This window comes from Homalodisca vitripennis, chromosome 1, assembly GCF_021130785.1.
Source record: "Homalodisca vitripennis isolate AUS2020 chromosome 1, UT_GWSS_2.1, whole genome shotgun sequence".
Classification (NCBI taxonomy): domain Eukaryota; kingdom Metazoa; phylum Arthropoda; class Insecta; order Hemiptera; family Cicadellidae; genus Homalodisca; species Homalodisca vitripennis.
In genome coordinates, this window is record NC_060207.1 from 187747527 (window position 1) to 187758987 (window position 11461).

General features: G+C 31.9%; 1 protein-coding gene across 1 annotated transcript in view; it reads left to right on the forward strand.

The window, feature by feature from the left end:
- Positions 1–11118, forward strand: part of LOC124354259 (transmembrane protease serine 9-like) — a 35152-nt gene extending 24034 nt beyond the window's left edge. Inside the window, 6 exon segments of the mRNA XM_046804584.1 lie at positions 1154–1243; positions 3189–3323; positions 5078–5192; positions 8125–8306; positions 8847–8948; positions 10777–11118. Coding sequence (XP_046660540.1) covers positions 1154–1243; positions 3189–3323; positions 5078–5192; positions 8125–8306; positions 8847–8948; positions 10777–11099 — 947 coding nt within the window. The 3' untranslated portion in view covers positions 11100–11118.
- The last annotated feature ends 343 nt before the right edge of the window (positions 11119–11461 follow it).

Sequence of the window (11461 nt, forward strand, 5' to 3'; positions counted from 1 at the left end):
CTTATTTACAAGAATTTCTGATTGCTAAAACAATGAGTACGTTAGTTCGGTTTTCAAAAGCCGTAATATTCCGGTTCCTTCCCTGACCATGACTACCAAATTCTGTTGACCTTAGCCAATTCAGTGCTGTCCCTTACCAAGATTAAGTAGAGAGTACCCAAGAGCGTGACACATTTCCCTAGGATCGTTCTAAACGAAAGAAGAGCGGAAGGGTGAAGATGACGGTGTATTTGAAATTCCAAATCTTATGATTGTGAGGAGAAATTACAACTACTGAGCCAGAAGAAGAGCCTGAGAATTTACCCGTGAAGGTGTCGGTAGTGACCTCAAGCAGTCAATCAATTTTTAGGAGTCCTCACTGATGATAAAATGCTATGATGGTCACCACCGTAACGAGGAGAACATAATCAACACTCCACCGACATTGACCAACGACCAACTTCACTCCGCTAGCTCAGTAGTATGGAACAACATGGTGACACACCAACGCGGTCACCTTTTGCAGCAATATGATGAATGTTTTTATATCGATGCCTGAATGTTTAACGTATCGAGCTGAACAAATTAATGTGCAAAGAATCTTGTTCGGCTTAGTTCAAAGAAGTACTCTATTGATTTTGGATTCAAGCGAGTAAAAGTACAGTCCTTTTGTCTGTCTATGCGTTAATGTATTATTGAAAGGCCCCAGAGAATGAAATTTTGTGTATAGGTTCCTCTTGGTGCAAGGAAGCACTCCTTGACCTTTGGGTCAAAATAAAAAAAAAAAAAAAAAAAAAAAAAAAAAAAAAACAAAAACACGAAAACCTGTCCGTCCGTCTGTACATATGTGCAATAACTCTAGTTGTGTTCCGTCGTGATTGATACTCCGCTCTATCGATCTATTGAATTTGTTAATCGTACATTCTTGATGTGGATGTGCGTTTTTACACAGTTAGTTCTTAGTACGTGTTCAATTGAGAATAAATCATGATGTAACATGTAACCACAAGTTGTGGAGCAATTACTGAGGAAAGAGTAAAAGTCAAACCATGAACCATTGTGAGCAGTTTTATGTAAGTTTGTCGTTCGAAGACACGAAGGAAACTTTATTACCGTATACAGTTCGAAAACAAGGCGTAATATTTCTTATTAGCTGCTTTGACAATTATCTCAGTCTCCATGGTTATCTGTAACGTCACCCATGTTTGTGTCTTATTTACATCTGTTGTTCTATCGTGTGCCACGTACCATACCATACGGAAAGGTGAGGTTTGCTTGTATAAAGACTAAAATACTCAATAACCTAAAATGATACAAGTTGAAGAAACATCTCTGTATAGAAAGATCATTTTATGATCATGACTAAAAGTAAAAAGAAACTGACAGTATGGTAACATTGTTCATTAAAGTGAAAGTAAAGAAAATGTTTGTAAAATATTTTAATATTATTACGAATTAATTATTAGCATTGGTGTACATGTTAATAAAATATGTTTAGGATGGAACTAATTAAATTGACGTGAAGTTAATAAAAAGATTTTATATTGTTTGACAGCAAACATTTGAACTTCTATATAAGTACACTCTAAATCTTTCACCGGAAAACGATGATAATTCACTGCAATGTCTTTTAATGAGTTGGTTATAATAAATCATCTAACCAGTATTTACACATTATTGTTAGTGTTTTAATTTTTAGCGTCAATTTCATCTAGAAGAATTCCTTTAGTTCGTTGGGAAGACTTGAATACCCACATTTACTGGTAATTCACCACTAATATCTTACAAAGGCATGCCAAAAGGCAAATATGCTCATGAGTTTCATTTTGATAACAATGATATTTTAATTTGATCTATAATTCGTGTTGTCAAAATTTAGATCCTGGAACAAAGCTTAAAACCATGCAGAATAACTATTCGAACAAATCACTCATAAATAAATTTTATATAGGTAAAGCTGAAAATACGACAATTTTGAATCTTACATATAACGACGTGAAAGGCATATAATTTATCTATATATTCTATTTTGGTTTAAAAAATTGTTGATTTTTTAATGGGTTTAAAAATAATTTAAAAAAGCAATCGAAAAATATTAAATTTTAGTTTGTAGGTTCAATTTAAATGTAAAGTTTGAAGTTCATGTCAAACATACATTTTACAATATAGATAGGCTGATCAAATAATGGGAATAAATATTTAAACTATAGACTAAAATATAAAAAATATTCAACGTAGTATCTAATCAATATAATTTAATCAAATTAAATGGTATAAGAGAATATACTTCTATCTCAACAAAAGAAATTCATAAGGTTGATTTAACGAAAACGAAGAATGGAGAAATCTTTTCCTCTTTTTGTTGATTTAAATATTCTTCCCCTTAAATATATGTTTGTTTATAAAGTTTTAAAAATATTTTATGTCATAAGTGGCAATTTACCAGAATTAAAAAATAGTTACAAAAACAAATTAAGAAAGCAAAAACCAATACCAGTTCCAAAGTCTAACTTAGCATTTTTTTCAAATAGTTATTGTTTTTTGGGACCTAAAATGTGTTGTATAATTTCTTCAATTATTAGTTGTGAGAATATAAAGTTATTTTCAAAAACATTAAAGAAGTGGTTATTGGGTTTTGATAAATTAGATTTTGTTCTCTACATAGATTCCTAATTAATTAAAGAAGGTAACAGTAAATTTTAGTTTGAATTTATTTAAGTGGATTTTCATTTGCTTTGTAACTGCAGCAGCACACTTTTAATCAATTTTTTTAGGAGCTTATAAAAAAATCAAAGTTTTTTTGAAATTTTCTTTGAGCTGAAAAAGATTTTTGTTATAAAAGGAACCTCTCCACAGGCACGTGCCTCTAGAGGCCCTAGTTATTTTTGAAAATATTTCTTTTAATTTACGAGTGTGTTTGTTTTAATTTTATTTACATGAATGTTAAATTTGTATTTAAGTTTGCTCATTAGGTTTGTACATTGTGTATACATTTGGTTGTTTAGGTTACATTATTGATTTATTACATTGTATATACCATTGTATATAATGTGTTATTGTAATATTTTCAAAAGTAAATAATATTCTATTCTATTCTATATTAAATACACAATATAAGTCACTCACTTTATATTTATTGTGTATTTGATACTTATTCCTAACTCAATATTTTCGATGTGTCTAATGATCAAGAAAATGTTGGTTTTCAGACATTATTTCACACCCGAACTGGAATCTGCTGGATCGAGGGGGTGATTGTGGGAGAAATGTAGCTAATAGGATCTTAGGAGGGAAGAACGCCAGGTTAGGGCAGTATCCGTGGATCGCTCGTCTCTTGTATGAAGGTAAATATAACCATTTTTGTGTGTGATGATGTTTTCACATATTACTAGAGTACTATGTATGGTACATGAACACAGTGATTTAAGGACCCCGTCATGTCCCGCCACCGCGCCCCTGTCGCACCTCCCCCTCCCCCACACGAATATTCCATTTACAACATCTAATTATTATGCTTGAAAGATTCAACATATGTTACTAAAAACAGTAAAAAAAAACATCTTATCAATCGGACTATTTGAAGCAATGTTTTAATTAATTTAGTGAATTCTAAACATGAATGATAGTTAGTCTATTAGTTGTCCGACTGAAATTATATTTAGATATTAATTATTGGGAGACAAATCTTTACAGTACGTGCTTAATAATTTATTTAAATTCTCAACTGGCTGTTTCCTGCTACTTCGCACGCTTTTCGTAAGCTTTGCCCGTGTATGACCACTTTTGGTTCATGTGAATAATTTTTATAACGCCGATTAGATTTTTCCTTTATGCCACGGTCAAAAATCTGTCAAAAGTGTATGTTTATAGCCATTGTACACGTACATGTACTTTATTATAAAGTGGTATAATAATCAAGCTTTAAGTTCAGCCAGAAATTTATTTGAAAGGCCAATATACATCAAAGCTTAGGGCCTTCAGATAGTGTTTGGCTATTTAATATACGTAACTGTCTCGTAATTGCAGTTTATAATGTGCAGGCACTTTGATAACTGTGATATTTTGCTGCGTTACATCAATGGGCATAGCATATAAACCTTCTATATGGAAAAATATATATACACACAAATTTTCATAATGATCGGTCAAATAGTTTCTGAGTCTATAAATGACATACAGACAAACATTCATTTATATATATATATATATATATATATATATATATATATATATATATATATATATAATTATCGTATTGAGCACGATATTACCTATGATTCATATGGTCAGCCGAACGCAAGTGTTGAGATATTCTGTGTTTGATAGCAGGAACTATTTTATTGCCTTTTCCACTTGAATGCACGATGTGAATAAACACGACCGAAATTGTTAAATGGAAAGTAAGATTATTATTTTTAAATTTATAGTCATAATTTCTTCGACATTTTAATGAAATATATTACAAAATGTATCCTATAATACTGTTAGAATTATTAAATTGACCTAGATTATTAAAAAACCTCATCCGTAACGGTCCCTTCACATAGACGTGTGGCGAGGCCCCGGTAAAATTGACCGAAACACTGGTCTGAGTACGGGCCTGATTACCAGGGTACTATAATAGATAAACTAAGTGATTTAGGAGTATGATTCTCAGAGTTTGCAATCTACATAATAAGATTACCAGGGTACTATAATTGATAAACTAAGTGATTTAGAAATATGATTATCAGAGTATGAAATCTGTATAATAGCCACCAGGTTATCATGTTAGGTGAACACAATGACTTCCATAAAAGTGAGAAAATAGGGTTTCCATAAGTAATTCCAAAGTTTACCGCTATATTGGAAAATAGCGGCCAAATGTTAACTACATAATTTTAATAATTATAAGAAATAAAGTAAAGTTCCCAAATAAAAGTTTGCTGTAAAGTAAATATTTTCTGAGATTCCAATAATGGTAATCTTGAGTTGATCACTCTGTGTAATACAGTATATGAGAAGGAACCCAGCTGTTGGTTTGAAATAATTATATACATGTATATACAAGAAATGTTTACTTTATACATGGTAATGTTAGTATGCGAAACTGTTACAGATATAAATGAAAATAACGAAACTAATTTCATTTACGAGTGTAGTGGAACAATTATCAGCGAGAGATATATACTTACAGCTGCCCATTGCAGCCCACAGTATATGAAAATTCCATTGTAAGTACTGAATATTACTCTTGTCTCGATGATAACAATCCAAATGACCGAAAATATAACCACTGTTACTTTTTTAACACTCACATTCCTCTGTTATTGATTGTCTCTAACTGCTGTCAAAAGGACCCTAAATCTCGCCTAGTTTCTGTGTTCAGACGATATTTCTACGTCTATATTACAGTTGATTCGATGGCCTTGTTATATTTTAAACTCGAGTTATTAATAAGCCAGTTTCCTTCCACTTTGATTTTAAGGAGCTATGGCTGACAACGCGATATACGGCGACTATGACGAGACTAAGCATAAGTCGGTTGACCTAAAAGTCGGTTCAACCGAAAATCGTGGACAAGAACCTCAGAAAGGTAAAAACTAATGCAGTAATTTAACTTATTATATCAAAGTACAACATCAGTTATTTTTATAAACACTTTTAATATATTTTAACACAATATAACAATAATAATTTACTCACCCACATTAGGCGTCATTCTCTGTTTTTTTTTTTTCGTTTTTTCGTCATTTTCGTGGGGTAAGTCAAATATTAGGTAGGTCGCACCCTACTAGGAAATAGTCGGTTAATCCTACGAGCGATTAATTTGAGGACGGTTACTGTACAAGATCTATTTTTTGCAGTACCATCAGAAAGTGCTGATATTAATTACTACTTTCTAGAAAATTATTAATGTTATGGTGCACCAAATGCAATAACATATTGGAAGAACTATGCGCAAGTATTTATTTGCCAATACTGAGGACGTTAGTATGTGTTTATAACGTTTTGCGACTTTTGACGTGACAACGTCTTAAATTAGGTTGCGGCTCGGAGTCACTCATGAAAAAGTGTAACGCCCGGTAACGTTACGATGCCCGTCCAGTGGGTCCGCCGCACGGGATAAAGCAGATAACTGTGGGTCCGCCGCACGGGATAAAGCAGATAACTATGTTTATTCGTGAAAATATGGAGTGCTTAGATTCGTCATTTACAACAACTACAACAATAAAGGTAAATAATTGTACACTGATATTTCATTATCGTAAACTATGATTGATTGATTAATTGTTAGATTGACACAAAAGTTTATAGGTTATGTCATACTATTGACAAATGTTGATAGTGTTAAGTAAATTATTAGTTTAAATCACTCTGCAATCAATCGTAATTCAGTCGATTGAGAAGAAACAGCGCGTATTGCTAGTCAAACATTTAAAATAACAAATTATAACCTCTAACCTGTCATAACAGTGCGACCAAACAAACGAACTAAACCGACCAATCACCACGCGCGGAGTTAGAATTTAACTGTGTTTAGCAAGAATTTCAAATTCCAATTTTAGTAAATGTTTTATTCAACTTTACCATTTACAATAAAAAATTTTAATTAATTTCAAATTATGTACAATGTTTTAGTAAACAAAATATATTTCTATAGTTAAAATTTGTGCAATTCTTATTTTCATTCAATTCCTTGTTCCTATTGTGCAATTTAATAATATTCATATCAATAAATATTCTACCGAGAAAAAGACGTTGTCACGTAAAATCTTCGCCCGTAAAACCGACTTTACAGGCAACCATAATTTTTTATAGTTTATATTCTCTTACAGTACTGATTAACTAGTAGTACCTACTCTGAGCAAATGTTTAGGTTTACAAGAAGGAATTGGCACTTATCAAATATCACAAAGAAACCAGCAGTATATGTTATGACTATGGGCATGTTGTGAATTCGAGTTAGTCCACTGTCACTAGTTCAGAAGAACTTTACAACAGTTGCTATATTTTGTATGAAGAGGATAGGATTAATGTTGTACTAATGAGTGAAACTAATTAAAATATTATTAAGGAATTATGAATTTGCCTTTTGACGTTCCTTAATATTGCAACGTTATGTCACATTCTGACATTATGATATAAATATAAAATCTTTCTAATAATCCCCAAATGAAAGAAAAGTAGTTAATATCCACTTTTGTGAACTAATCCAAAGTAGTAAAAAGTGACCCCGACAACTTACTGAATGATAAGATTAATGTGATAACACTTAAGCCAATTAATTGCTTGACAAGGCAATTTACCTGGAAATGATAGGTCGGTGAATAAAGTCCATCTTGACAAGTCCCTTCCTCCAGTAGTCGAACACCGTCCGTCCATCACGCGCGAACATGTGGTCACCGTGTCGTAGCAATTCGTGCTTTGTAAATGTTATTAATTATTTAAGTGTTATTGTGTCGTTTACTGTATGCTTTTTTTATATTTTAACCTACAACGAATCACTGATGCGTGAATACCTGATGATGTCAGTGTGTTTATGAAACGCTTTTAATGCGCCCTGATTAAAATAGTAGATTTTAATCATTATCAGGACTGTTTTGTATTCTTAGATGTAGTCTTTCACAAAATGTATCCTAGTTTTAATTTTAATCTTGAAATGTATGCCTAGTTATATTTATATTTGTATTAATGCAAGGTAAGTTATATATTAATTAATTATTGCAGGGACCTGAACTAATGCACACGGTTTGTAATTATTAGTCAAATATTTATTTTCTTAGATGTAGGTAATCATTTTTCAAAATGTTGGATAGTGTTTAGTTTTAATACCTGCATGAATGCTTAGTTTTATTTATATTTTTAGTGTATGACCTGATGGACATTTATGGGTACATGGACTCAAATTATTGCATGCAGTTTCTTTGTTTCCCCTAGACGTAGCCTATTACAATTTGTAGATCGACTGAATAAATCACTTGAATCATCGTAACGTCACAATATTAAGGATAATAAGGATAATCAGAAAGATATTTATAATTAATTAATATTATGAACGTTCCAGCAATATGAATTAACAATAAAATATTATTATCAGTTATTATAAGTGTTTTGCCATCATTGCCAACACCTGACACATCAAAGCGTTGAATGTTTTTGCAGGATCTCAGTACGTCTAGGTGAACACAATGTACGAACAAATCCTGATTGTGAAGATGGAGTTTGTGCTCCTCCTGTACAAGACATTATAATTGAAGAGAATACGTGTCATGAAAACTACACAGAAGACTTGCTTCACGAAGACATTTGCATTCTTCGATTAACAAATCCAATACAATTTAATGGTAAATACTGTATATTATTATACTAAAAGTCGCTTTTTGTTCCATTTTCCTAACTACACAATGCTTACAGATTATAAAATATTAGTGTTTGGATAATTTACAATACAAATTCAAAATGCGTTTAGAGGAGAAGAAATATGTATATATAAATAGCATCCTTTTATTAAATAGCATTCTTTCATTATGTATGGAGTCTGCGCAATGATAAAAATACATGTCATAAGATCCTTACACGATAAAACAATATGGGCGTAATAACAAGAAATTAATTGTATTTTTTTATTTATGTTGAGTTTATGTACTGTATATCATTTATTGTTTTGACAGAGTTCGCATTGAAGTACATGTATTCCACAGTTAGCTTTTTAATACATAGATTGAAATGTTGTTTATCAGCAACGAGATAAAAATATAATTTAACAGAGAGTTCATGGATGTTGGTTAAAACAGTATTAGAGCTTACTTATATGTCCACACCTCCGTATGCATAATTAGTTAAATGGCACAAATTTAACTTATAAAATTACTTACGTGTTTCAGATTTTGTATCTCCAATCTGCCTTCCTATTTATGATTTTTTCCAACAAATTAATTATGAAGGGAAGTCCTTGGAAGTAGCCGGATGGGGAGTTTCTGATATATGTAAATATTTTTTCGATTAATTCATGTATTATGACATAAATGTATGGAATTGCGGTCAAAATCTGTTATGTGCTCGTAACTCTTACATTTTGTAATACAGCTATTTAACGCTGAAACAAATTGATATATTATTCGAGCTGTATTTACATTAATAATGACTACTGAAAATAAGTTTTACGGCGTTATCAGTGAAACTATCAAATATCTTATCACTATAAACAAACTTGGAACTATGCAGCAGAGCTTCGAACTCCAACTTCTATCTATAGAATACATCTTATGAAATTATAACATTTAATAGATTTTTTTTTAATTCTGATTAAACCCTCTAGAATTGTATTCTGTTACTTGGTATACACTATCGCGAAGCATCACATATGGTGTTTCCGCAGCGTGCACCGATGACCGTAAGCATTATTGTGAGATTTAAAGCTAATAAATAATAACGAAAGTCAAGGAAACAGAGTTCATAATTGTTTAATCAACATTAGAAAGTAATTTTAGTTTCCTACAGTAACACCATCGGTGTAGACGGTAATATCTTTAGTGCTGTCCTACACTGGGCGACGAACGAAAAACATCGCGATAGTACAAAATAACAGAATACATTTCTAGAGGTTCGATCACCAATTCCTACAAAAAAAGTCGTTTTATAGTGTGTAGAGTGTAAAGGAATAGTCTAATAGTTGCGGGAACATAACGTATTTGACCTAAATTACAACTGTAGTATACAATTTCTTAATTTTACTTTCTTCATATTCTATACATACACATGTTGGTTACCCATATAGCTAGCCCATGATATTTCAAAGGAAATATAGTAATATTACAAGGTTTTCTTGAGTAGTTAATTTACTACATTTATTTTATTTATATTGTTAATGTTAATTATAATTTACACATAATATATTTAATAGTTACTGGAAGTGATCCAAATTTAAGAACAAAATAGTCATTAATGATATCTAATCGACATTATGATCTTTTAAAGTTAAAACAAACTAATATGCCTATTTGGTTTGTTTCAAATCTTATATTACTTAGAAGAAAAATGGTACATGTTTTAAATAATACATTCTGAATGTTTTACTTTATTTATTCATATTGGCAGTGGACCGCTCTAAATATTTGCAAACCAATGGTTAAAGAAAGAAATACATGTTCAAATGTTCTGAATTGTTTGTTAAAATGTAGACAGGTAATTGATATGTTTTTGGCTTTTTGTTCTTGTTTTTTTAATGATTGATTTATTTGCTTTAGTTCTCGTTTTCTAAAATGATTGACGTGTAGTAGTATTTGATTATATTTAAAATTCATTTAAAACAAGAACAGTTAATGTTAAGTGAGTCGGTTGAATTGCTTTTCTTTTTAAGATGAAATCTGTTAGTTCCATTATCTGCTGAAATTCCCATTACAGAACAATACATTTGTTTTTATAGACTATTCGTTCAGTAAGTATGCCACAATATACCTCAGATATACGAGGTATTTAAAAGGCAGCAAAGAAAAATCTGATTACTTTCCCAAAATGTCACCCGGCGTGACAATTTTATACCGAGATAATATACAGCGTTACCTCGCATTTCATATTTTCGTCCTCTCTTTCTAATTTTAGCTATATCCCATATTTTAGCCAGATGAAGGTCTAAAACCAAAGAAATATAATTAAGCATTCAATTTGCAGGAAAACAAAAGTTACAACTTTATACACCACATCATTCATCATGTCCAGTTGCCTATGAATGGTTACGAAATGTGCAATACTATAATAATTTTGTTACTATTTATGTTTATTGCGTAAATTTAAGGTACAGTTGTATGTTTGTAGTTGTGGAAACTGGAAGTGACATTTTACAAACACTGAGGCTGGAGGTACTGAACCACAGCCAGTGCGTCCAGACGTACAAGAACAGAAAGAAGCAGATTATCCCCAAGCAGATGTGTTTGGGAGGGGTCATCGGCAAAGACTCGTGCGCAGGGGACTCAGGCGGTCCCCTAATGGCCCCCTTCTCCGTGAATGCCTGGCCAAGATACCATCTCATCGGCATTGTCTCCTTCGGCCCCGTATTCTGCGCTGACTCGAAGGTCCCCGGAGTTTACACGGTAGTCTCCGATTATATGAAGTGGATCTTGGACAATATCAGAGAATAAAGACTAGTTACAAAACACTTTTAGTCTATTAAAGGCGTGCAGTTACAATACTAATAAACCTTTCCATCCATTCTTAATTATAAACCTGGTGAGTGTAAAACATACAAGCAACAGTTAAATAATAGTTTTAATATTTACAACAACAGCAGAGGCACGTCATATGTTGTATTACAGCCAATAAATTAAATTCCTAAATGTGTGATGCACGTCTAAACCGATTTAAAGTTCGATTTCAGAGTAGAAGAACGTTGGTAGAAGAACTCAATTCAGGACCTTAGGTCATGAGTGATTAAAGTACGAGGTGTGTCTTGAAGCCTCTTGCTGACATTTAAGAATTTCAAAGGGATGGAGGAGAAGAGGAT